This window comes from Thamnophis sirtalis, unplaced genomic scaffold (genome assembly GCF_051295495.1).
Source record: "Thamnophis sirtalis isolate CommonGarterSnake01/CBP01778 unplaced genomic scaffold, rThaSir2_p1.2 scaffold_10, whole genome shotgun sequence".
NCBI classification, from domain to species: Eukaryota; Metazoa; Chordata; class Lepidosauria; order Squamata; family Natricidae; genus Thamnophis; species Thamnophis sirtalis.
Window position 1 is genome coordinate 12,478,949 of NW_028261390.1, and position 27,142 is coordinate 12,506,090.

The following is a 27,142-nucleotide window of genomic DNA, read 5'->3' on the forward strand; positions in this document are numbered from 1 at the left end:
AGAACTGCCTCAAAGAGCCAAAGTAGCACAGTGGTTAGGGTGCAGTACTGCAGGCCACTTCAGCTGACTGTTATCTGCAGTTCGGCTGTTCAAATCTCACCGGCTCAGGGTTGACTCAGCCTTCCATCCTTCCCAGGTGGGTAAAATGAGGACCCGGATTGTTGGGGGCAATATGCTGACTCTGTAAACCGCTTAGAGAGGGCTGAAAGCCCTATGAAGCGGTATATAAGTCTATTAAATAAAATAAATAAATAAATGAACTTTTAAAGCACAGCAACAGTAACAGTGGCCACTGGAGCAACTTTTTTCTGAACCGAGCAACTTAAAATTTAAGCTGCGTGGACTTCCAACTCCCAGCATGGGAATTCTGGGAGTTGAAGTCCACCCAGCTTTAAAGTTGCCAAAACGGAGAAAACGGGGCTCTTGAGAGGAGAAGCGAAGAGATACAGACAAACGGGTAACCTGGGGAAAGCGTGACCGGCGTATAGAGAGCGTTTTTCTCCGCGTCGTCCATCTCGTCTAGTGGCCGTCCGGATGAAGGATGAAGAGCGGCCAGGCACCGGATTGCAGAAGGCTGGGTTTATCTAGCAGGCGTTTTTTTCCCCAGCAATCCAGAACCGATCGGTCTTTGTCCCTTCGCCTCCTACGGTTAAACCTCCTGGCCGCCCTCCCGCTTGCTTTTACTGGGACGTTAAGAAGCGACTGGCGGGAGGCGGAGAGGCGCTCCGAGCGAGGGCGGGACGCCGAATTGAGCCTTGCCGGTGAAGGTGGGAGATGCAGCCGCCTGGTGCTAGCCTGGCTCGGTAACGGTTGCCCCCGTGGCCGCGTTCCAGCGGCGGCCCCTCCCTCCCTCCCTCCGTGCCGCCTTCGTCCGAAGGCTGGGCGAAGCCGGGCACCGGAAAGCGCAGCGCTAATGTTCATTCATCATTAATGTGGATTAACCACCAATGTTACTGCAGCCCAGGATTGCAGTTGGCTTAAAAAAAAAATTGGCAGCTGCCAAATGCGATCCTAGGCTGCGTTAACAAAAGGGTAGAATCAAGACCAGAGATACGATGCAACCGCTTTATAGCAAAGCCTGAGTTGTTATAAAGAAACAACTAAGACTGCATTTGGAGTAAGGCATCCAGTTTTGGTCACTATAACATGAAAAAAAAAGAGAGAGAAGCTGGAAAGAGTGCAGAGAAAGACAACAAAGATGATTGGGGTGGGTGGATGCTGAAAGAATGGTTGCAGAAATTAGGTATGTCTAATCTAATGAAAAGAAGAACTAGGGGTGACATAGCAAGAAGCACTAGGAGTAGGGGTGGGTTCCTGCCAGTTCTAACCTCTTCTATAGAAGAGGTTCCACAAATCTACAGTGCCGTTTAGAACCAGTTCCAGCTTCCCCCCCCCCCCCCCCGCCCTCCGCACATCATCAAGATGAAGAGCGAGAGGAGGAATTCTGGGAGTTGAAGTCCACAAATCTTAAAGCTGTCAAGTTTGAACACCCGTGGGGGTTTTTTTCTAAAGGATTAAGGGTGCAAGGGTCTTGTAACTTGACAGCTTTAAGACTTGCGTGCTTCAAATGCCAGAGTTTCTGAGTCAACATTTTGGTTGCTAAGCAAGAGCGTTGTTAAGTGAGTTTCACCACATTTTACAAGTTGGCCACCCCCACCCAGTCACATGGCTGGCAAGCCACTCCCACAAAGCAGGCCACGCCTACAGAAGAGGTTCTAAAAAAATTTGAAACCCACCACTGACTAGGAGTGACATAATAAACAAGAACAACTAGGGTGACATAGCAAGAAGAACTAAAGGTGACATGATAAGCAAGGAGAACTAGGGGTGACATAGCAAGGACTAGGAGTGACATGATAGCAAGAACTACGGGGTGACACGGGATAGTGGCATTCCAATATTTGAGGGGCTGCCACAAAGAAGGGGGTCAACCTATTATCCAGAGTACCAAAAGGCAAAGACAAGAAGTAATGGATGGAAACTGAACAAAGAGAGAAGCAACCTACAACTAAGGAGAAATTTCCTGGCGGTAAGAACAATCAACCAATGAAAAGGCTTGCCTTCAGAAGTTGTGGGTGCGCCAACACTGGAGGCTTTTAAGAAGAGACAGGGATGCCATTTGTCTGAAATTGTCTCCTGTGTTAGAACGGGATTGGACTAAATGATCTCTGAGGTCCCTTCCAACTTTGTTATTCTGTTGTGGCAGCGCCAATTGTCTGCGGAAGGTGTGTAGCAATGATGAAAGACTACTCAAAGTGTCCAGAGCTCTGAGTGTTAATGTGGTTGGGATGTCCAGAAGCAGAGGGGGTTAAACCCTCCCCCCCCAACAACATTAGATCTTGATGACATGGAATATCAATTAGGGTTTTTTTAAATCATTTTTTCAAGCCGGAAATGAGTTCGAGGAGGAGCAAATGCAACCATCAGTCCAGGACTGTACATCTGGAGTGGTGCTGCCTTTTTATTATAACAAGATATAATAACTTTCGCGTTCAATGAATCCAGTGTTCAATGTTGTTCAGGGAATGTTCAGGGCATCTAGTGCTCTTCATCTACCGATAAGCTCCAAATGTTAGGCATGAAAAGCCGTGTCGCATTAATCTCTCTAGAACATTTTTTAAAATAAAATATTTTATTGTTTCCAAGGTAACAGAAAAAAAGACACAAAGATGCATACATTATCAAAACAATGCATAACAAGTGCTTAAAAAATAAGTGAAAAAAATACAACAGAAAATAAAAATATAGAAAAATGTAGTCTTAACTGGTCATTTGTACTGTTTAAAATTGCAACAGACTTAAAAAAGCAACTTAAAAGCCATCCTTGAGGTTTTGACTGCAGCCCTCCCTCCCTTAATGGCATTTCAAGTGGTTGATACAATCAGTTGCAGCAATCCTCTGGTCACATGACAACGATTTACAAGGGCTTTTTTGTTGGTTTCCAACAAAAAATGTCTATTGGATAAACAGGATTCACTTATTAACCACGTGAGTCACTAAGCAACTCTGTCCTTTGCTAAATTACCCTGGTAAAAGTGACTGTAAAAAAAATCTAGTCCCATCTCGTAGTACATTGACTAATCATGCACAACAACTTACAACTGAAATTCCAGATTCAGTTGGGGTTGTAAGTAGAGAATTACCTGTAATATGTTGTTACAAAAGTAAGCCTTATTAAACTTGCGACTTATGAGTGAATTGCCTATAAAACCTAGACTTTGGTTGAATAAATATAATAAAATACAGGTAGTCCTCAACTTACCACCACAATTGGGCCCCAAATTTCTATTATTAAGCAAGGCAGTTGTTATGTGAGTTTTGTCCCATTTTATGACCTGTTTTGCTACAGTTGTTAAGCAAATCGTTGTAGTTATTAAGTGAAGCATGTAGTCATTAAGGGAATCTGGCTTTCCCCATTGACTTTGCTTGTCCGAAGGTTGCAGAAGGAAGTCACATGATCTCCGGGGACACTGAACTGTCCTAGATATGTGCCAAATTGCCAACCGCCCACATTTCGATCATGTGACCGTGGGGAGGCTCATAAGCCACTTTTTGAGTGCTATTATAACTTTGAATGGTCAGTAAATGAATGTAAGTTGAGGATTACCTAGATTGAATTCATTTATACAAAGTACAATAAGTTAAAAAAGCATGATAATTACACACACACATGCATAATGATTGCATTGTTGTTGTTGTTAGTTGTGAAGTCGTGTCCGAGCCATCGCAACCCCATGGGCAACATTCCACCAGGCCTTCCTGTCCTCTACCATCCTCTGGAGTCTATTTAAGCTCAGGCCGACTGCTTCAGTAACCCTGTCACTGAATTATTTAATGATTGCATTAGAGAGTTATATATAGGATTGTAACTGTTTGCTATTGTAACAACATATTATGCATTAGTATCTTTAAATCTTATTACTCTTTCTAATGCCTTTTAACAAATTTTACAATGTTAAACAATATCAGGCCAATGACTGCATAACCTTTTATCAGTTCATTCTTCTAGCCAAACGGAGGTGCTGGCCAACTTTTTCTAAACCTTTTCTTCTTGTCCAATAGACATTAGAAGTCATATTATAATAACTTGTTTAATAATTTAAGATGAGTTAATTATTGATTATTAATATAAAATATTCCATCTTTTCTTTGCAGAGTTTTTACAAACAACCAATACGAATCATAATAATATACTTTAATTGTCCAAAGAACTATAGATTTGGAATGGTGAAGTACATTTTTCAAAAATAATAATTCTTCAAGAGTTGTAGACCTGGCAACAAGTCCAGATCAGACTATGAAATCCAAAGGAGCTCTAATCAAATCTATTGCCTTTCTTTAATTTTAGACAATCCAAATGCTTTTTGCAATAACAACCCCAGATGGTTTAAAAGTTTTGTTGGCAATAAATTGAACTCAAGTGCAGTGTTATAAATCCATGAACTTTTATATATACATAGATACATGAGTTTGTAAAATAGAATTAACCCAAAAGTATAAAATTCATGAACGAAGAACCAACATCATACTTCTTTATATGCCTCGCAGCCTTCAGTGTTGGAAATACAACTGAATTTTGGCCAGAAGAAAGAACCAAGGCACTGCTAAAGCATTAAAAAGTTAACATAGCCATCTGATTTTCATTTCCTCAGTTTTAAATTCCACAAAGAAAAAAAAGGGAAAACATATGCTTAGTGATAAAACTGAAGATTGAAGAAGTTAAAATTTCCGTTATAATAGTAAATTAATCAATGGCACAATTAGATTTGTCCTTTCCAAATGCTAAAAATCCATTAAAGGTATAGTAGTAACAAATGAAACTGTATATATATCAATATTCATTTTATATAAACTGTATATATATCAATATTCATTTTTACATATATCTTTACTATCCATTTTTAATCATAACTTTATATCAATGTTGATGTGTATGTCAGGGCTGTCAATAATGTCAGAAAGTGATTTATTATATGTATCGCAAGAGCCAATTCGGTGTAGTGGTTAAGACATCAGGTTGGAAATCTGAAGGACCGTGAGTTCTAGTCTTATGCTGGACACAAAGCCAGTTGGATGATCTTGGGCCAGTAACTTTCTCTCGACCCTGGGAAGAAGACAATAGCACATCACTTCTGAAAAAATCTTGCCAAGAAAACTGTTGACTTCTCTAGGCAATCTCTGAGAATTGGACAAAATTGAAAAAAAAGGGGGGAAATGCATCGTATACATGTTAAAACAGGGGAGAGCTTCACTCACTCATTTGTACCTGTTATATTGACATTGGTGTTGGACACTCTTAATATATTTTGATATAAAGCAGGTATTCCTTAACTTTTTGTTGTTAAAGGTTCAAATGCAGTGCTTTTACATTCATATGAGTTCCCAACTATCAATGTTTTAAGTTTAAGGTATGGTAATTCAATCACTGGCTTCTTAAAAGGTCATGAGCAAAAAAAATACTCCACGAAATATGCTTAAATGCAATAATGCAGTGTTTTTCAACCTTTTTTGTGCAAAGGCACACTTTTTTCATGAAAAAAATCATGAGGCACACCACCATTAGAAAATGTTAAAAAAAATTAACTCTGTGCCTATATTGACTATATATAAAATTATTTTCCCACGGCACACCTTACACTATGTCACGGCACACTAGTGTGCCGCGGCACAGTGGTTGAAAAACACTGCAATAATGCACTGGAATAAAACTTTTATGCTGTATGCATAAATAACATCATCATTTGAATTGGAAACCACCTGACTATTATCTCAACATACTATGCATATTTTTATAACAATGTTTTCGCATATATTCACATGTTTTAAGTGTATAGAGGGGTAATTCTGATTCTACGCATTACAAAGTACAATCCATAATAGTGGTTGTAAGTAGAAATATTTTATAGTCTATAAATAAACAAAATTGTCATGTTTCCATGCTTATATGGCAACTAATAAAATGTATATGGTGTTGATGGCAAAAATAGCGCTAGCATGTTTGTAATTCTTGTTCCTTTTTATGCCTTGTTTTATTTTATATGTCCTATTTTGTGGGTTGTATCCTCTAGGTTTTATTTAGTAAGACTTACTTGATCTGGCTCACTGGTTTGTAATAAAGAATTGGATTGGATTGGTTTGAATTATTTAGGTAACCTTTTGTGCAATTGTAGAGCAGTATGGCGTTAGCACTGAAGAAAATATATGGCAGTCATTAGGAAAACAGGAAGGTATAAAAAAGTTACTCAAGATTGCCTTGCCTAGAGTCTCTCTGATGTACAAGAGAACAAAGAATTGCTGTCAAGCTTTCGGGTTTATTATAGTCTAAATCAGGCTACATCTTATCTGCACATTGCACATACAGTGGTACCTTGGTACTCAACTGTTTTGAAACTCATACTGAATTTGGTACTCAATGCATTTTGACTTGAAAATTTTGTCCTGGTACTCATCAGTTGTTTAGTATTCAACACAAGCTAGAAATTGTTGGTGTCTTATGAGGAAAAAAAATTGGTTGGTACTAGTTTTGTTGCTCTTCACGTCTCCTGAAACCAATTAACAATGAGTACCAAGGTACCACTGTATTTGATTATTTGAAAAACAATCTGAAAACTATTTTTAAATGGTAGCATTCCCTGCTAGAAAATTTATTTATCTTTGTGTCAAGGATTAATTTTATTTGTGATATGATTGATTTTATGCCTATTTATTGATGGGTCCATTCATTTAAATATAATTTTATTATCATTTGATGTTGTGAATCAGCATGGGCTATGTCAGGAGTATGCAGAAACAATTTGAAATATAAATAAAACAAATGCTATTAAAGGAAGCCTCCATACTTGCAAGCACGAAATAACTGACATTTGATTATTATTTTTTAGACTTCTTGACAAACAACAAAAATAACATCTGAGGGTATTATAAAGGCAAAGATCTTGGCTGAAGACTGAGGCTTCTTCCCCTCTTGTTTGTGAGATGGTTAAACAAGAAGAAAAGTTTGAAAGAATCAAGTTAGGAGAACAATAGTCTTTTTTCTCATTCTTACATTATTCGAGATTGGACTAACTGGATTGGACACTTGACAATTTCTTTGACTTAGGAGAACTTTTTCATGAAATGTAGCTTCAAGTAACAAATTGTAAGGAAAATGATGGTCATGCAACCCAATGCCACATGGTTCTGCCATAACCCCCAAGTAGTTGCATCGATCCCTTGGCTTTTTAGGTATTGTTCTCCAGTGCACCTAGAAAGAAATACAGGCAGAGATTTTTAATCACCAGACGCTCCACCACAGATCAGAGGTGGTATTCAGCAGGTTCTGACCAATTCTGGAGAACCGGTAGTGAAAACTTTTGAGTAGTTTGTAGAACCGGTAAATACCACCTCTGACCAGCCCCATCCTCATCTATTCTCTGCCTCCCGATCGGGAGGAAATGGCGATTTTGCAGTAACCTTTCCCTGGAGTGGGGTGGGAATGGAGATTTTATAGTCTCCTTCCCCTGCCAAGCCACGCCATGCCCACCAAGCCACACCCACAGAACAGGTAGTAAAAAGTTTTGAATCCCACCACAGATGTAACAAGCTTGTGTGATACCAATAGGGGAGAATATTTATAGTTCAGGGTTGAAATATTTGTGGTTCAGGGGTCCTTGGTGCTCTCTGAGTTTGGTTGTTTTCTTGCAGATGTTTCATAACCCAAACTAGGCAATATCAGTACATCTGGATAATGTTACCTAGTCTGGGTAATGAAACATCTGCGAGAAAACAACCAAGCCCTTCTTCTGTGTCCCACTAGGTGTATCTCCCTCGGGGATGAGGCCCTCAGCATTCCCTGCCTTCCTGCTCTGATGGGTCATGTAGATGTGACCAGCAAGAGACAGTCCCTCAGAGAACCTGGTCCCAAGCCATGAAGGGCTTTAAAGGTGGCAACCAGAACCTTGAATTGCACCCGGAAGCAAATTGGCAGCCAATACACACCAGGGTCTACACAATGTGCTAAATGTGCACACCGGGGTCTACACAAAACCATGCGGGCCACTGCATTTTGCACCAATGGGAGCTTTCGGATGCTCTTCAAGGGCAGCCCCATATAGAGCATGTTACAATAGTCAAGATGGGAAGTGACTAGGGCAGGGATGTGGATTGGTTTGAGGGGGTCTTAAAACCATCACATAGTAATATTGTAAAATCAGGCTAGTCATGCGATGACCCACTTAATGACTGACATGATTTACAACCATAATTCCAAGCTCAATTATGGTTGTAAGTTGTTGGTATTATCAGTGCAAAGTCTTCACATAGGAAAACATAGTCTGGGGCACCTGATCAGACACAGGTGCTTTCTCCTCCTGATTCCCACTTTAAAATTATTCAAGACTTCATTAACAATAATATTGAAAGGCTAAGATGTCCTTTCTTTCACTTATAGTACCTCGTACCAGGATTGCCTCAAGTCTTTAGTACTAGGTAGAGAAAAACAGAGATCATACTTACGGCTGAATTGTGCTAAAGTCTGTGCAATTGGAGGCTTCATTTGTAGGGAAATTGCAGAAGTCAAGACCCACAAATTCATTAATCTGCAGTGCCTTTGAAGATGAGGAAACAATTGTGTTTTTGAAAGCATATCCAAAACAATGCATTCAGAAGTATTACATATTACGTGCACTAGACTTACAATATACCCATTTCTGTTGGAATTGCCTGTTTAGTTATATGTTTAGCTGCACTGGAGCCATAACCCATAAAGATAAATCAATATTCTCTCCTTGTATTATTAAACTCATAAAATCACAGATTCTGAGGTCTTGAAAGGATTTGATTTGTTTGCTATTCAGCAACACAATTGTGGGCTGGAGAATGTTTGTGGATGGATGGATGGATGGATGGATGGATGGATGGATGGATGGATGGATGGATGGATGGATTCGGTGGTGCAGTGGTGAGAGTGCAGTATTGAAGGCTACTTCTGCTGACTACCAGCTGCCTGCAATTTGGCAGTTCGAATCTCACCAGGCTCAAGGTTGACTCAGCCTTCCATCCTTCCGAGGTCAGTAAAATTAGGACCCAGATTGTTGGGGGCAAGAGGCTAACTCTGTAAAACCACTTAGAGAGGGTGGCATATAAGTCTAAGTGTTATTGCTATTGCTATGGACAGACAGATGGACGGAGAGATATGCGTTCTTTTCAAGATGATGTAGCACTTACTGTCATGCCATATCGAGGGATGCTGAAGTACTGGAGCCACGAAAGCCATGAGAGAACACTGGTGAGATTTACCAGTAACCCGGAGAAAATCTGAGGATAAAATCAAAGATGCAAAATTCAATTAAAAAAAGGAATGTAATTTTTGAAACTATAATTAATAAAGGATCAAACGTTTCCAGGAATGTTGAAGGCTGTTCTGTTTTCTCAACTAAATCCTTTCGCTTCCTTCTGCGTGTAATATCTTCTGTATCCCATCTTAGTTTTACAAACTATTTACCATCAAATTGACCTAGTGGTAAGAGAAATGCCCACATTTGGGCATGCTGGCTGGATGTTGATGTGTAACATACCTGATCAGCATTATGTGGGGTATGGATGATAATAGGGTGGGGGACAAGCAAATAGTTAGGGTTTGTCAATAGGGAAGTCACAATCATGCAATGGAAACACTTTCCTATGTGTGTTGTGGCAACAAATTCCAAAGGAAAGGGCTTTGATTCCATGATTTATTTATTTAATTAATTTATTTATTTAGTAAATTTATAGGCCGCCCAATCCCGAAGGACTCTGGGCAGCTTACAAAGTGAAAAGAAGAGAAATTAATAAAAAATAAAGGAAAACAATTTAAAAATATCACACATGCACCCAATCTGATTGGGGCTGGACCCCAACAATGAGGTCAACAGCCCCAGGCCTGCCGGAACAGCCAGGTTTTAACAGCTTTTCGGAAGGCTATGAGAGTGGGCAAGGTCCGGATCTCTGGGGGTAGCTCATTCCAAAGGGTCGGAGCAACCACAGAGAAGGCCCTCCTCCGGGGAGCCGCCAGCCAACATTGTAAGATGATTGTGGTGGGTGAACATTTTTTTGAACCCTTGGCTATCTGCTGTGGCCTGTCGGCCACTGGGCCCTCCAGCAGCTAAATCAGAGGGGGAGGGGGAGGCTTGAGAGACAGGGTCAGCATCCAGGCAACCTGAGAGCTCCGAGGAAGAAGAAGGAACGGAGCTGTCAGAGAGAGACAGAGACAGAGAGAGAGAGAGACAGAGAGAGAGAGAGAGAGAGTGGAACTTGGGCCGTCTGTCAGCCCTCAGATGGAGAGTCAACAGCACCCAGATCTGGGGGTGGCTGATGAAGCAGAAGAGGAACAGCTGGTTCCTCTAGTGCCTGATGTGCGGAATGCACAGACTGCAGGGGAGAGGAGAGCAGTGGAAATCTGTGAGTCGATCCTTGGGAAGGATGAGCCACCGCTGCTGATGCAGCCCCACCCTCTGGAGATAAAAGGCAGGGGGCAGAGATGAATAGATGTGGCCGACAACTATTCATCTTCCAGCTAGATGGACATTAGCCTGTGTTGAGAAACTTTTTGCCGGAGCTGCCAGCACTCCTAATTAAAAGAATCTTTGCGTTCACTTCAGAGGGTTTCTCGCGTTTGGGGAGCTGGGTCAGAACCTCTGAAGTTGGACAAAGTAGCCTTAATGAGACATCCGTTCCAGGTACTCACAATCATAAAAACAAAGCTGATAGTCATCAGAAGATTGGCGACAGCCACCACATCGTGTCCTGTAGCAATAGCAAGTGCCATCGAGGTTGCAGTGAATGACACCATCATCAGAGTAAACATCATTATAAAGAAAGCCTCTACAGTGGGTTTCAGGCCTAGAGAACAAGAAAAGCAGGATTGGAAAATCATATTGTCAAACACTATTTTACCCTGAGGATTAGATATTTTTTTGTTACATAATTCATTCTGATTTGCATAAAGATCCCTTTTAGTTTTTATAACGCCTATAGTTAGGGATGCGGTGTTAGGATGCAGTGGCTCAGTGCAGAGGTGGGTTGCTCCTGGTTTTACTACTGGTTCACTTCATGTGCCCATGCACAGTTCAATGTAAATTGTTTTTTGTGCATGCGCAGAACAATTTACAATGAACTGCGCATGCCTGCACACTACTAAACAACAACTGGCAGCGGCGACTAGGGAATCAGTTCAGGGGCGTGGCCAGCCTGGGTCGCTGCTGGTTCTGCGACCCAGGCCAAAATACCACTACCGAATCAGGCCGAACCAGGAGCAACCCACCTCTGGCTCAGTGGCTAAGACGCTGAGCTTGTCGATCAGAAAGGTCAGCAGTTTGGCAGTTCGAATCCCTAGCACTGCATAACGGAGTGAGCTCCCGTAACTTGTCCCAGCTTCTGGCAACCTAGCAATTCGAAAACATGTAAAAATGCAAGTAGAAAAATAGGGACCACTTTGGTGGGAAGGGAACAGCATTCCATGCACCTTTGGCATTTAGTCATGCTGACCACATGACCACACTCTCTTCGCCTTAGAAACGGAGGTGAGCACCGCCCCTAGAGCTGGGAACGACTAGCACATATGTGCATGGGGAACCTTTACCCTTTACCCTTTACCTTATAGTTTTATAGTTTAGTTTTATAACATTTATACACGAAAGATTTGTTTGCAGATATATTTTTCCAGATAGACAAAAAAACAATAAACTTACCTAACATGAAATAAACTATGCAGGTGAGAATTATGCTGGGTAAAGTCCTCATGGGTATTAAATCAGCCATTAGTTTTGAGAAGAAGTATGCAGAAATTTGATAGTATCCACTGATATATTCATGTCTATAACAAAACAGCCCAAAAAAAAAACAGATACTCAATTAACTTTCACTTGCAAAAGATCTACATTTTGGACCTCTTAAAACCAGTCTACACAGTATACCACATAATAATATAACTACTATTTATGGAATAAATACATTGTATTCAAACTTCATACATAAAACCTGGCTCAGCATTTCAAGTCTCTATGGCTGAGTTCACAAACTAGATAGATAAATAAAGCAATAAACAAATAAAAAAATAAACATCACCTTTTGATATATCCTAATAATAATATACATCCTAATCACAAACTCCCATTCTTAGAATACACATATTTAACCATTATTTCAGCAAAAACTGTGATTCCTTGTAATTTAAGACATTTCATTTTTGCCCCTGTATATTTTAAAATTTACAGATTAAAGATGGTATTCCAAACTTATTTAGCCAGACCTTTTGTTTCCGAAAAACTTTGTTTTTTATCTCTTGTATATCAACTATGTTTGCCAATTTTGTTTTTAACGAATGTTTTGAATGTTCTTTTGTCTACACATGGAGCTGTGTTGGCTCAGTGGTTAGAATGCAGTATTGCAGGCTAATTCTGCCCACTGCCAAGAGTTCAATCCTGATGGGACTCAAGGTTGACTCAGCCTTCCATCCTTCCAGGGTTGGTAAAATGAGGACCCAGATTGTTGCGGGCAATAGGCTGACTCTGTAAACCGCTTAGAGAGGGTTGTAAAGCACTGTGAAGCGGTATATATGTCTAAGTGCTATTGCTAGTACTATCCAGAATCATGAAAGGACTAGGTGGAATTCTTAGTAAATACCACAGATTAAAGCTACAAATACAAAGATAGTGACCATTATCTTGAGTTTTTGATTGCCCTATAGACACACCCACAGGGACGCAGTAGTTCAATGGCTAAGATGCTGAGCTTGTCGATCAGAAGGTTGGCAGTTCGACGGTTCAAATCCCTAGCACCGGGTAACAGAGTAAGCTCCCATTACTTGTCCCAGCTTCTGCCAACTTAGCAGTTCAAAAGCATGTAAAAAATGCAAGTAGAAAAATAGGCACCACCTTTGGTGGGAAGGTAACAGCGTTCCATGCGCCTTTGGTGTTTAATCATACCGGCCACATGACCATAGAGATGTCTTCAGACAGCGCTGGCTCTTCAGGTTAGAAACAGAGATGAGCACTGCCCCCAAGAGTCAGGAAGAACTAGCACATATGTGCAAGGGGAACCTTTACCTTATAGACACAGACACACAAACACCATAATGAGATTCAAACTTGCACACCCCTTGAGGCTTAGAATGGTTTTCACCACTCCAGGGAGACCATACTGCAAGTGAAGAGCTAGTAGATTAAAAGATTTATCACCAAATAAAGAATTCTTTTAGATGTTCTTCACCTATTATTATTCCTATTTTGTCTAAGAATGCTTACTTACATAAATATTTTCTTCTCTACCACAAAGAGTTCAATTGCTGAGATGCTGCTGAAACACTGATTAGTAGTCATAAAGAACATGGCACCAATTCTAGGAAAAACACAGGTTGTCATTGTGAGAAACTGGTCTTTTCAAGCAGCTTTTAGTTAAAAAAAAAATAACTGAGCCCAGTGCTCCTGATATTTTTTCTTAGCAAAAAAATATTCTGTCCCTTGTGTTCTACAAGGTGAATAGTAGATCAAAGAGAATGGCTTAAAAAAGGAAAGGAAAAGGATCTACAAAAAACAAAACTGGCTGAGGAAAATATAAATGATAAACCACAGAGAGTGATCTGGCTGGTTTTCCCCCCTAAAAAGTTGTCAGAAAAGGAACAACAATCTTGCTTTAATCTTGATCAAAAAACACATGTTTTTTCAAAATTAAAACAAGGAAAGTTATTACTTCTGGCAACCTTTTTATGTCAATTTTATGTGAGTGGTTTTTGACTTTAGAAGCAACAGATCTTGCTATTAAACAGGGCAGAAGTAAGGATGTCACCCACTTTTAGGAAAAGCATACCCTATTTCAATATTCCCAGCCCTTTTCAGAGCAGAAATAAAGCACTATCTCCAAAATATAATTTGTATAACGATGCCATTATGCAAAAACACGTACATAGTGATAAATATCAGACAAAATAGTGGAAGTCTCTTGTAATGTCCTACTTTCCAATTCCCCATACATTTTTGTGTAAATGTCTCAATTTGTTAAAATAAGGCTTCGTTTTATTTCAAGTTATCCTTGTTGGAATTCACACTCAAAACCAATATCATTCATTTGATCACCATATTATCCCCAAAGGACTCACCTATTTTGCAAACCTTTGCCATCGTTTGTTACACCAAAGAATATGGCACCCATGACTAATCCCAGGAAAATCGTAACCAATAACTGAAATATAAATATATCATATTATGTTCAGTTGTTCTTTTATACATCGTCACCGAGCACAAATTGACATCATCAAAACCAAAGACAATTTCGGCTTCCTTTTCTCCTCCAAATGGCCTTCATTCATTCTTTTAAAAATGAAAGCCAACATGCTATAAAAAAACAAAATTCCCAGCCATCACTACTAACCCGTGTTCAATTTAAGATAAGATAAGTGGAGAAGAGAGGAGAGGGAAAGAGATAACCTTTATTGTTGACTCAGCCTTCCATCATTCCGAGGTCAGTAAAATGTGGACCCAGATTGTTGAGGGCAAGAGGCTGACTCTGTAAACTGCTTAGAGGGGGCTGTAAAACACTGTGGAACTGTACATAAGTCTAAGCGGTATTGCAATTGCTATTCTCTCTTTTTTTTTACCATCGGCATGCTGGCATACATTAAGAATGAAATTCTGTTGTCTGCTCTCATCATTTTCCGTTTTGAATACATAGCGGAAAGAGGAAACTTGAGACTTCAAAAGGTTGATGCTATATTTAACATAAGAGCCGAGGTGGCGCAGTGGTTAAATGCAGCACTGCAGGCTACTTCAGCTGACTGCTAGATCAGCAGTTCAGCGGTTCAAATCTCACCGGCTCAGGGTTGACTCAGCCTTCCATCCTTCCGAGGTGGGTAAAATGAGGACCCGGATTGTTGTTGGGGGCAATATGCTGACTCTCTGTAAACCGCTTAGAGAGGGCTTAAAGCCCTATGAAGCGGTATATAAGTCTACTGCTATAAGGTTTGAGAATATATTGAGACCCATAAAAGTTTGAAAACACATCCAAGTCACAATGAGCCAAGCATGAGACTTAAACGGAGGCTTGAATAACAATCAGCATTTAATCTTTGATCAAAGTTTAAAGACATGATGGTCAGTTGTTCCCAACATACTCCAAGGATATGCAGGGACGAACTACTCTTCAGAGAAAGTGTAGCTCCTTTGAATACAGTTAGAGACATCATAGAATAACATCCTGGCTTTACAACACTCCTCACTAGCCTAATCAGCATTATCTCTCTTCTCTGTTCCCAGGATTGGCCATTTGGCCCCCTGTTGTGAAGGGCACAGATCAAAGGTGAGATACTTTCTTAGGCAGGATGGGGACATATCAAAGGTGTCAATTTTACAGCTCTTTACAGCTCCATTCCGGGATAAGTTCTATGCCCATAGATTGCAGATGGATAAGAGTTCAAAATGGCAAGGATCACAAGTTTTGACATTTTCCAGATATTCTAAAGACCCTAATAACAGGGCCACAGGAAGTCAATTGCAGGGAACAAAAGGCACTTACAGCATGCAAGCTTATATGTTGCAAATAAAAGGCATGATATATGTGTGTTACAGAAAACAAATATTTCTACCAATCAACAAGTTTGTATCCTTGATACAAACCGAGGTGGCGCGGAGCCAAGGTGGCGCGGTGGTTAAATGCAGCACTGCAGGCTACTTCAGCTGACTGCTAGATCAGCAGTTCAGCGGTTCAAATCTCACCGGCTCAGGGTTGACTCAGCCTTCCATCCTTCCAAGGTGGGTAAAATGAGGACCCGGATTGTTGTTGGGGGCAATATGCTGACTCTGTAAACCGCTTAGAGAGGGCTGAAAGCCCTATAAAGCAGTATATAAGTCTAACTGCTATTGCTATTGCTATCCTTATTACTATTGCCCTTCATTATTTAATTTATATTAAATGTGAATGGCTAGTTTTAGGAGTAATTGTTAGTTTCAGGAAAAGTTTGGAATTGTATTAGTAGTTAAGACAACTGATGTTTCACAAATTAGAACAATTTGTTTAGTCTACATAAGATATCGGGAAACAGTTATTCTAGGGAGATCTACTGACTTTATGCAACCATCTCAAGCTGCCAATAAGGGGGAATATTTGTAATTTAGGGTTGAAATGAAGAGCCTTTGATGTTCTCTGAGCTTGCTTGTTTTCTTGTAGTCTTTTCATTACCCTAACTAACATCAGTGCTGATGATGTTACCTAAGTACATAATGAAACGTTTACAGTAGGGGTGGGTTTCAACCGGTTCGCGGCGGTCCCCGCGAACCGGTTGGTCGGCGAACCCGGAATTAAGTAACTTCCGGGAACGGCGAAGGGCCCACCCGCCCGCCCGCGCTCCTTACCGGTCTTTAAAGGCTTCTGCGCTTCCACGCAGGGGCATGGCACATACAGCGCCTGCGCGATTCTCCGTGAGCAGCTGGATGGCACATACAGCGCCTGCGTGAGTCTCCGCGAGCAGCTGGAGCATCGCGCAGGCACTAAGACGCATGCATGAACTGCGCGCATGCACGAGGACGCCGCCGACCCCGTTCCAACCGAACCGATTGGAACGGGATTAGCAACCCACCCCTGGTTTACAGGAAAACAAGCAAGCTCAGAGAGCACCAAGGATCCATCATCTCAAGCTGTGTCACCATGGGATAAGACAGATATGGTAAGGATTCCTCATCCTTTATACAAAAGATCTTAGAATGCTCTGTAAAGGCTATGTTAACTCAAGAATTCTGGAACCTGTAATCCATGTGTGGAGAGCAATAATACTCCTCCAAGACAAAAGGAGCAAAACATATTATTGAAATAGTTGAACTACCATGTTTCCACGAAAATAAGAAGGGTCTTATTTTCTTTTGACCCCCGAAATAAACCCTTGGCCTTATTTTCAGGGAAGTCTTATTATTTTTGAGGTGCAGGAGGCGGTGAGCATGGTCACCTCATGACTGCTGCTGTGTTGCAATATTTTCAGGGAGGGCTTATTTTTGGGGGAGGGTTTATTTTAGTGCATGCACTTATTATCTGGGGAGGGCTTATTTTCAGGGAAACAGGGTACAAGTTGAACTACAAGAACTACACAGCGTTGTTTAAAATTTCAGCCAACGTAATGGTATCGGGCTATTGAGAGTTGATCTTTAAGAGAGTCCAAAAAATTGTCAAAAAGACCTAGTGTCAAAAATCGTGCAACTAAGCCAATTATATTAGAGAGCAAGGATCATAGCAAGACCAGTCTGAGAAGATTAATCCAGAGGTTTAAAGGAATACCTTGGAGCATTTACAGATTTCATTTCAAAACCATTCCTAAGGAGGTTAGGAAGATCAAAACAATCGAGAGGGACAGGAAGTTAGGACTCTCAGCCCTGGGGGCAGTATAAGGCTCTTAAAGAGCATAATTCTTGTCACAAGGTCAAGCTTTTACAATGCAATTAAAGGGATTTTCTTAACATCAACATACCACATCAAAGGAGGTTATGATGAGGCGATTATCGCCCCGTGGAGAGCAAAGGTTTAACAAGAAATCAAACAGATCTAATCATTTTATTAAGCTCCACTTCTAAAGTTCCCCAACACCACCAAACCTCTAAGAAATGATGATGAAAGGGGACAGATCATATCTGCTGTGATTTCTCCCTGGCAATTAACCTTTAAAACATAACTATTACACTATCGGGGACGCAAAATCAGTCTTTGTTTATTGAATCTAAGAGGACTTCCACACAGAATAGAATAATAGACTTGGAAGGGACTTTGGAGATCTTCTAGTCCAATCCCCTGCTTAGGCAGGAAACATTATAGCATTTCAGACAAATGATTATCCAATCTCTTCTTAAAAACTTCCAGTGTTGGAGCATTCAAAACTTCTGGAGGCAAGTTGTTCCACTGATTAATTGTTCTAACTGTCAGGAAATTTCTCTTTAGTTCTAAGTTTCTTCTCTCCTTGATTAGTTTCTACCCATTGCTTCTTGTCTTGCTTTCAGAGAACAGATTGACTCCCTCTTCTTTGTGGCAGCCCCTGAGATATCAGAACACTGCTATCATGTCACCCCTAGTCCTTCTTTTTATTAAACAAGACCCAATTCCAGAAACTGTTCTTTATATGTTTTAGCCTCCAGTCCCCTAATCATCTTTATTGCTTTTCTCTGCACTTGTTCTAGAGTCTCAACATCGTTTTTACATTGTGTTGACCAAAACTGGATGCAGTATTCCACGTGTGGCCTTACCAAGGCATTATAAAGTGGAACTAACACTTCACGTGATCTCGATTCTATCACACACAGTCACTGGACTCACCCATCAAATCTTCCACAGCAATTTCAAGCTGTTAAATTAGCATCCGTCATTACTTACAGCTCCTACCGCTGGCTAATGAAAAGATACAAAAATGACAGCCAGCTTATCCTCACCCTTATTCTTCTCTTCTCATATTTGCTTTTTTGCAGCCAGAAGGATTAAAACAAAAATAGGGAGAATCAGGAAACTACTGTGTGAGATGAGCAGGAAATTAAGACAACAGGGTGTCTCAGCTGCAGGAAAGTAGTGAAACACGCTAGAGGCAAAATACCTGTAGAGAAAGAGTCTCCAACCTTAGCAACTTTAAGACTCGTGGACTTCAATTCCCAGAATTCTGGGAATTGAAGTTCACGAGTCCTAAAGTGTCAAGGTTGGAGATGCATAATAGAGGGCAGAGGTTCTAGGAGGTCCAAGAGGCAGAAGTCCCAGTCAACAAGAAATTTACAGCTCTGTTGTGGCCCAGCAAGAGCCGTTGGAGCTGCCACCAGACTCCGACAGCAAGGGGCCCTATGAGTCGGCTCTGGAAGATGTGGAGGACCCTGGACAGGGTTCCGACTCCGAACAGGGTGCAGAGAGGCTGGTTGGCCACCAGGAGGTGCCTGAGGCCTGAAGCAGCGGTGAGAGCCAAAGGGAGCATGCTCCCGAAATCAAGCCTTGGAGTAGTGGGGAGGAGACAAGGGAGTGTGATCCTGACATCATGCATTGGAGCAGTGGGGAGGAGACAAGGGAGTTGGTCCTGGTTGCCCGGCAACGGAGGGCTAATAGGCATAAAGAACAGTTATGCAATTACAGGAGATAATTGAACTCGGCTGGTGGTAATTAGGCTCCTCTCAAGACTATCAAAGGAATGGCTTTCCACACGCTCGTCGCAGGAGTCAACGTATTTACTAGAGCTGGAGAAGCTATCGTGGCTCTCTTGGCAGGCTGGATTGCTGCCAAGGTCAGTCTGTGCTAGATTGCTGCCAAGGCCTAGTCTGTGTGTTAATAAATCTTTGAAGTATCTTTGTGCGTGCTTTAGTGTAGGGCAGCTCCATAAGAAAATATGAATTACATCCTTTGGATCAGGAAATGGAGTGATGATCAAGTTAGATCGTTTCCTAGTGAGGCAGCGTTCAAACCGGTGATATTCCTGAGAATGGGAAGAGTTTCGGAGAGGATCAGGTTTTTCTCCAGCTGATCTCCTCTGAGACCCTTTCCATAGTCAAATCCCAGCTGGGATTTCTCAAATTGGAAGGTGTGGATGATCAGAGATGCTTTAGAGGTGATAGAAAGGCATGTTAACAGAAACCAACAATAGCCAGCTGCATTTCTCAACAGCACTGTAAAGATTTCTCGAAGAGGAACAGTAAAAAAAAAAAATGAAGGACTTGAAAATAAAGTAGCATAGACAACTGTCCCAAGCAACACCTCACCAACTTCAGGAACAATAGCACTTATACCAGTATTTATATATCTCTTCATTAAGCTTTACAGCCCTCTCTAAGCGATTTACAGAGCCGGCATATTGCCCCCAACAATCCGGGTCTTCATTTTACCGACCTCAGAAGGATGGAAGGCTGAGTCAACCTTGAACTGCTGAGAATCAAACTCCTGGGAGTTGGCAGAATTAGCTTGCAATATTGCTTTCAGTCTTTGAACTATGTTCAAAGGCCTTTGAATTATGGTGCTGGAGAAGACTCCTGTGAGTCCCTTGGACTGCAAGGTGATCAAAGCGGTCAGTCCTAGAGGAGATCAACCCTGACTGCTCTTTAGAAGGCCAGATCCTGAAGATGAAACTCAAATACTTTGGCCACCTAATGAGAAGGAAGGACTCGCTGGAGAAGAGCCTCATGCTGGGAAAGATTGAGGGCAAAAGAAGAAGGGGACGACAGAGAATGAGGTGGCTGGATGGAGTCACCGAAGCAGTCGAAGCAGTCGGTGTGAGCTTAAATGGCCTGGAGGAATGTTATCCATGAGGTCGCAATGGGCTGGGCACGACTTTGCAACAACAACAACAAGACAACTAAATCCCAAGCAAAACCTCACCAGCTTCAGTAACAATAGCACTTACACTGGTATTTATATATCTCTTCATAGAGCTTTACAGCCTTCTCTAAGTGATTTACAGAGTTGGCATATTGCCCCCCAAAATCTGGCTCTTCATTTTACCTACTTCAGAAGGATGGAAAGTTGAGTCAACCTTGAGCTGGTGAGAATTGAAGTCCTGGCAGTTGGCAGAATTAGCTTGCAATACTACATTCTAACCACTGTGCCACCACAGCTTATCTACACTTAGAGTAAGCGTAAGATTGGAATGTCAACAGATAGGACCAGAGGTGGGTTCCTACCAGTTCGCACCTATTCGGTAGAACCGGTTCATCAAATCTACCGAACCGGTTAGAAGAGGTTCCACCAGTGGACCTGGAAAGCATTTTGAAATTTTTTTGAAACCCACCACTGGTCCTTGGATATGATTATTCTACACTATCATGCTCATATTTATAAAACTCAGTGCCTCTGTGAAAGGTAAGGATGACTCCTGCGTTTGTGGTGCAATCAGAACATTGTGTGTGTTGAAGTTGTTTTAACGCAAACCAAAGATGCCTTTTAAAAAACAAGTTTACATCATATTCTTATGCATGCCAGTGCTGTGTGTGAGGTAATTTAAGGTGGTTCTGACAAGTGTCGTCGGCATCTTCATATCCGGTCACATGGGCAGCAAGCCACTCCCATCCGGTCACATGGGCGGCAAGCCACTCCCACAAAGGAGGCCACACCCACAGAGTAGGTTCGAACAATTTTTGAAACCCATCACTGGATAGGACGCTTGAAACTTTTAAAATTACCTGTGCTATGGAGGCTTGAGGATTACCTATTAAATTTTTGAACATCCGTTTGGAGACCCACTTCATCTGATGAAAGAAGGAAGTGGAATAGGTGATTTTTTGGAAAGTGGTCTCTTTGGTTCCGCCCTTCAAAGACAGCTTGTCCAATTCTGTTTTGGTTTCTTGATTGTGAGAAGAAGTGGAATACTTCTCTACCAATTTCTCTGCCAGTGTCTGATCTTGAGTGCCATCTTTAAAGAGATAAGAGGAAAATTAATTACGTACATTGAATACGGTTTTGCATTCTCTGGGTGGGATGTCAATTTGGCTTGGACGTTGTGAGAATATTGTTGCTTAAATAGAAGCAATCCTTGACTTGTGACCACAATTGAGCTCCACATTTCTGTGGTTAAGCGAGACATTTGTTAAGTGAGTTATAACTTTTTACAACTTTTCTTCTGCCACAGTTGTTAAATGAATCATTGTGGTTATTAAGCTAGTAACAAGGTTGTTAAGTGAATCTGACTTCCTCATTGAACTCTGCTTGCCAGAAGTTTGCAAAAGGTGATCATGTGACCCAGGACACTGCAGCCATCATAAATATGAACCAGTTGCCAAGCATCTGAATTTTGATCATGTGACAGGTTGAAGCTGCAACAACAATCATGTGAAAAATAGTCATAAGTCACTTTTTCGGTGCTGTTGTAACTTTGAACTAAATGAACTGTTGTAAGTTGAGGACTACCTATTTTTATAATAATGATGATGACAGAAAACTGTACAAACTATAGATCTCAGCAAAGCCATTTCAGAACTGTTTGTTTGTTTGATCGATCTATATCTGCTTTTCCTTTAGGAACATGAGGAAACATACACATACTGAATCTCTTCATTTCGATTTTCTCCTTGGGAGATAAGTTAAGCTCAAACAAAGTTACTGAATCAAAGTCACCCAGTGAATTTTTGTGTAGGTGAGTTCAAACTTTGACTTGCATCTCACCGATCATGATCCAAAACTTTCCTTGTCACTCCCAAATCGGTGGGACTGTATATATCCTTTTATTTATTTTGAATTTTTTACTACACTTTTACATCTAAAGGTGGCTCATAGTGATGCATACTAAAATCTGAGATGAAATAACAACAATACAATACCGAGATTAAAATAGTAGAAAGAACCTAAGTCGGTCAATGATGGCCAAAAAATCCAGAGTCTGGTAGTATCTTACTAGAAGGCAAGACAAGAAACAATGGAGGGAAACTAATCAAGGAGAGAAATAACCTAGAACTAAGGAGAAACAGTGACAACAATTAGGAGAACAGCTTGCCTTCAAAAGTTGAGTGTGTTCCATCACTGGAGGCCTTTAAGAAGAATGTGGACAGTTACTTGTCTGAAATGTTAGAGTCTCCTGCTTGAGCAGGGGGTTGGACTAGATGACCACCAAGGTCCCTTCCAACTCTGTTATTCTTTTTTGGGTAATAACTTTTATTAAAAGGTACCAGCTTTTGTGGGCTGTAGCTCACTCACTTGAACTGAGAGCCGAGGTGGCGCAGTGGTTAGGGTGCAGTACTGCAGGCCACTTCAGCTGACTGTTATCTGCAGTTCAGCGGTTCTAATCTCACCGGCTCAAGGTTGACTCAGCCTTCCATCCTTCCGAGGTGGGTAAAATGAGGACCCAGACTGTGGGGGCGATATGCTGACTCTGTAAACCGCTTAGAGAGGGCTGAAAGCCCTATGAAGCGGTATATAAGTCTAACAGCTATTGCTATTGCTACTTCACCAGATGCATAGAGTAGCTAGATGTTTGATAAGGCCATGGTTTAATGCAGTCCAATTAACCCTGTGGAACAAAGTATTAATCTGGTCAATTTTTCTGGCATCCATTTATCAGGGCTGGTATTAAAATATAATCTATGTAATGATGGATGCAGCTTTCCCTACTTTCTGTGGCGCCACGATTAGTGGAAGCTATGCAGCCTTTGGGAATAGTGACATGCAAAGGAATCTAATATACTTGGATATACGTTCCTTGCTGTTCCATTTGCACTATTCAAATCCTAAGGGAGTTCAACAACAGAGTTGAGAGTGCAAAAAGCAGATTGCCTCTCCGTATAACATACCAGATTCCGAACAAGGAGCTATGTTTTGCACACTATACCTTTGTCGGTGTCATTATGAGAAGCCACAGCTGTCGAGTCTCCATTAATGATATCCAGGAAGAAGTCAGCAGGGTTATTGTATGGTTCACACTCGTAACCTCAAAAAGAAAGAAAAGAAAGAAATGCTTCTGCGTCCTTTCAATGGTTGATAAAAAAACATAGGGCAAAGCTTTTCTGACAATACCTCAAATATCTACCTGACTGTATGCTAGAGTTGGGCCAAAACAGGCTTCCTAGATTCATTCATAAAATTGAGGACAGAGAAATTGGGTAGACATTTTCTCTGAATTTCTCCAGGAGAAGCAAAAAACTTATCCACCAGTTTCAAAAATGCAGGACTCCACCTTAGCAAAGCTAGTAGCATCGGCACTGCTGTTTTCCTTTGGGATTTAATGCTGATGACAGGAACAAGAGCGGATTGTTTATAGCGGGGGTCCCCAACCCTCGATCCATGGACCAGCACTGGTCCGCAGGATGTCAAAACCTAGGCTGCGCAAACAAGCGAAGTCCCATCCGTTAGATGCAGGCAGCACATGAAACTACGTCCCTCCTATGGTCCAAGAAAAACCTCTCCACAGAACTGCTCTTTGGTGCCCAAAAAGTGGGAGGCCGCTGTTTTAGAGGAGGACAGGATATTTCCATCAGGGATGTGCAGTTAGGGGAGGCAGGGGAGGCAGAGCCTCACCACTGAAAAGAGAAAAAATGTAAAAGGAAAAAGGCTGAGCTAGTTGCTGCCAGAATCACCATGGATGACTCTGCTTAGTGCTTAACTGTTTAAAAAAGCCTCTAAAAAGTGCCCTCTACAGGAGGAGGTGGGAGAACGACGTGCCTCATCTAGTCTGACTTTATGATCACTCGAGCAGAGCTAAGCAAAGGTTAAAAGCCGAAAAATTCCTGACATAGATGAGGCACGTCGTTCTCCTGCCTCCTGTAGAGGGCGTTTTTTTAGAGGCTCTGGCAGCAACTAGCTCAGCCTGGCCTCAGCTCTTGCCTTTTTCCTTTTACTTTTTTTTTCTTTTCACGATGGCAGGCAAGAGCAGAGTTGAAATCCTCTCTGAAACAGCTGGAAAAGGTACGTGTGGTCAGAGGGAGGGGGAGGAATTCAAAAAGTTTGATTGTATGCAGAGCCACGTTGTCTTTTCAAACACACATACACACACAGAGCTGGATAAAACGATATAAGCCCAGCTTCACTGATTACAAGTTTGAAAAGGCAACATGGCTCCACCTGCAATCAAAGGCTCGAATCGGAAGGCAGCAGGGGATTTGGGGGGGGGGGGTATGGCAGAAGAGCTGCTTTCAAGCCATTGGAAAATATATCCAATCCAACTTCTGTGTTTGTGTTTGTTTGAGAGTGAGTGAGTGAGAGAGGGATCCAACTTCTCTGTGTGCGTATGTCTGTTTGAGAGAGGGGGGAGTGAGGGAGAGAGGGAGGAAGGAGGGGGAGGGAGAAGAAAAAGAATGAAATAAAACTTTTTCGCAAAGGAGAAAAACAAATGCTGTCGCTTTAAATCGGAACTGAGCATGCCTGGCTGTGGAATTCTGGGAGTCGAAGTCCACAAGTCTAAAAAAAATTGAAACCCCTGTGTCAATGCCTCACCAGCTATAAACCTCACCGCACGTCACTGATTTCCATACATATCCCCCACGGCTACTTCTAAATAAATGTTTCCCCAAAATTATTTTATTACATAACAGTACATTGCTAGACTCCAAAGTTTCCAAAACACATTTGCGGTATTTGGTACATCTTATTTATTGTGTAATAGAACTGTAGAAAGCCTTGGGAGGACGGCTTCTGAAGACCACGCTTCTACAAGGCTCACTGTGGCAACTTTTTCCTCAGGTTTTTGAGCATAAAGACCCAAATGTAAAAGATGGCTTCCAGGTCTGACATAGGCACACAAAGAAGGGGTACCAAGCAGTGGTGCAATTCTAATTTTTTTACTACCAGTTCTATGGGCATGGCTTGGTGGGCATGGTGTGGATTGGTGGGCATGGCAGGGGAAAGATACTGCAAACCCCCCATTCCCTCACTACTCTGGGGCCAGCCAGAGGTGGCATTTGCCAGTTCTCCGAACTACTCAAAATTTCCGCTACTAGTTCTCCAGAACCTGTCAGAACCTTCTGGATTTCAACCCTGGTACTAAGAAAATTGAGGGAAGGCCTCGAAATATGATGAGCCTCTGAAGAAGATCTGTGATCGCTTTATGCAAAGCCTCTCCAAATAATTACCAAGATCTAATATATAAGTTTAAATTAAGCAAGGTAATTTATAATTTTGTTTATATTGATACTCGATGAGCAATCTTGCCCTTTGCTGTTGTCTTGGAACTAAGAGTCCTACTGAATCTTTGGAAGACTAATCTCAGACGTAAATACTTCTCCATCAACATTATGGTTCCAAATAAAATCAGATCCCAGATCTGTTTTTTGAAAAAGAAAAGGTGATATTCAGACATTCGATAAATGTCTGAGTCAAGCCTTCTTGACTCTTACCAATGGTCTTGAAGTATTCTAAGGCATTCTGAGCAGGTCCATGATATAAAAGTCTCCCCGCAGCCAACAAGGTCAGTTTATCAAACAGCCTGAAGATGGAATAGCGTGGTTGATGGATGGAAAAAATAATGGTTTTCCCTTGCTTGGACATCCTGCACAGAAAGCAGAAAAATGTTAAAGAGCTAAAGTTAAGTCCTTAAGATAAAATACCCTGAAAATTATTATTGATCATTCAAATCCTAGGTTTTGGGATTTTTTTTTGGTGGGGAGGGGATGAATTAGCAATACCAATAGCACTTAGACTTATATATTGTTCTACATGCTTTATAGCCCTCTCTAAGCGGTTTTCAGAGTCAGCCTATTAAAACACCCATCTATCCATCTGTCATTTTGTGTGGCTGTGCAAAATGTCAATATTTTAACTGGTCTCTTTCTTTTCATTATCCTCTTTATTTTTTTTCCCTAGGAAGTGGGTGGGGCTTTTAAGAAAGCTGTTTCTGAATTATATCTTGAGCCTCCCAATGGGATGTTGTTATAGAAAATGGCCTTCTTTTATTCTATGTGTGAGCATAAATACTGTAGCGTAGCATCATTTCCTATTATAGAATCATGGAATCAAAGGGCTGACATGGACCTCAGAGGTCATCTTGTCCAACCTTGTTCAAGACAGGAGTCTTATTCATCACAGCCAAACGATTGTATAGTGTGTTTTTGAAAACCTCAAGTTATCTTCTGTCATTTCTGCATGGGAGGCCTTCATCTTGTAATTACCTTTTCAACAGCAGCAAAACGGCATTGGCGGTGCTGGCATCAAGGCCAGTGGTTGGCTCGTCTAAGAACAAGATAGCCGGGTCGGTAATGAGCTCCATTCCAATATTGGTCCTTTTCCTCTCTCCTCCTGATATACCACGAATGAACTGAGTTCCAACCTAAAGGAAAAGGGGAATGTCTACGATACCATCTTCTTGAAAACATTTTCAGGCAGAGATTGTTAAGCACCCAACAATGCAAGACTCATATATGAATCTGTTGGGTTTTTTTTAAAAAAAAGGAAGATAAAGGAGAATATTTGTAGCTCGGGGTTGAAATGAAGGGTCTCTGAGCTCGCTTGTTTTCTTGCAGATGTTTCATAACATCATGAAGATGTTACCTAGTTTGGTTAACAAAATGTCTACAAGAAAACAATCAAGCTCAGAGAGTACCAAGGACCCTTCCAATTCCAACCAATATATATTGATTAGCAGTAGTACATTAGTACAGACACAATGTTAATACATTGCCACTTTTGGGAACCGTTTGTTGAACCCTAGTTCAGGGATGATAAGAACAAGCCATAATAAAATCTGGTTTAAGTATTCACTCTGTACTTCACCTCCATTTAT

At 41.3% G+C, this 27,142-nt stretch overlaps 1 protein-coding gene across 2 annotated transcripts in view; it reads right to left on the minus strand.

Moving 5' to 3' along the window:
* Positions 1-5,691: 5,691 nt before the first annotated feature.
* The window catches only part of LOC106553390 (broad substrate specificity ATP-binding cassette transporter ABCG2-like), a 37,780-nt gene continuing 16,329 nt past the window's right edge, over positions 5,692-27,142 (minus strand). For both annotated transcript variants that reach the window (XM_087724091.1, XM_087724092.1), the window contains exons 6-16: positions 26,532-26,689; positions 25,761-25,912; positions 23,261-23,359; positions 21,123-21,352; positions 14,111-14,193; positions 13,264-13,353; positions 11,706-11,830; positions 10,703-10,857; positions 9,205-9,294; positions 8,494-8,585; positions 5,692-7,243 (exon numbers count right to left, since the gene is read on the minus strand). In XM_087724091.1, the coding sequence (XP_087580217.1) occupies positions 7,096-7,243; positions 8,494-8,585; positions 9,205-9,294; positions 10,703-10,857; positions 11,706-11,830; positions 13,264-13,353; positions 14,111-14,193; positions 21,123-21,352; positions 23,261-23,359; positions 25,761-25,912; positions 26,532-26,689 (1,422 nt within the window). In that variant the 3' untranslated portion in view covers positions 5,692-7,095. The remainder of the gene's footprint in view (positions 7,244-8,493; positions 8,586-9,204; positions 9,295-10,702; positions 10,858-11,705; positions 11,831-13,263; positions 13,354-14,110; positions 14,194-21,122; positions 21,353-23,260; positions 23,360-25,760; positions 25,913-26,531; positions 26,690-27,142) is intronic.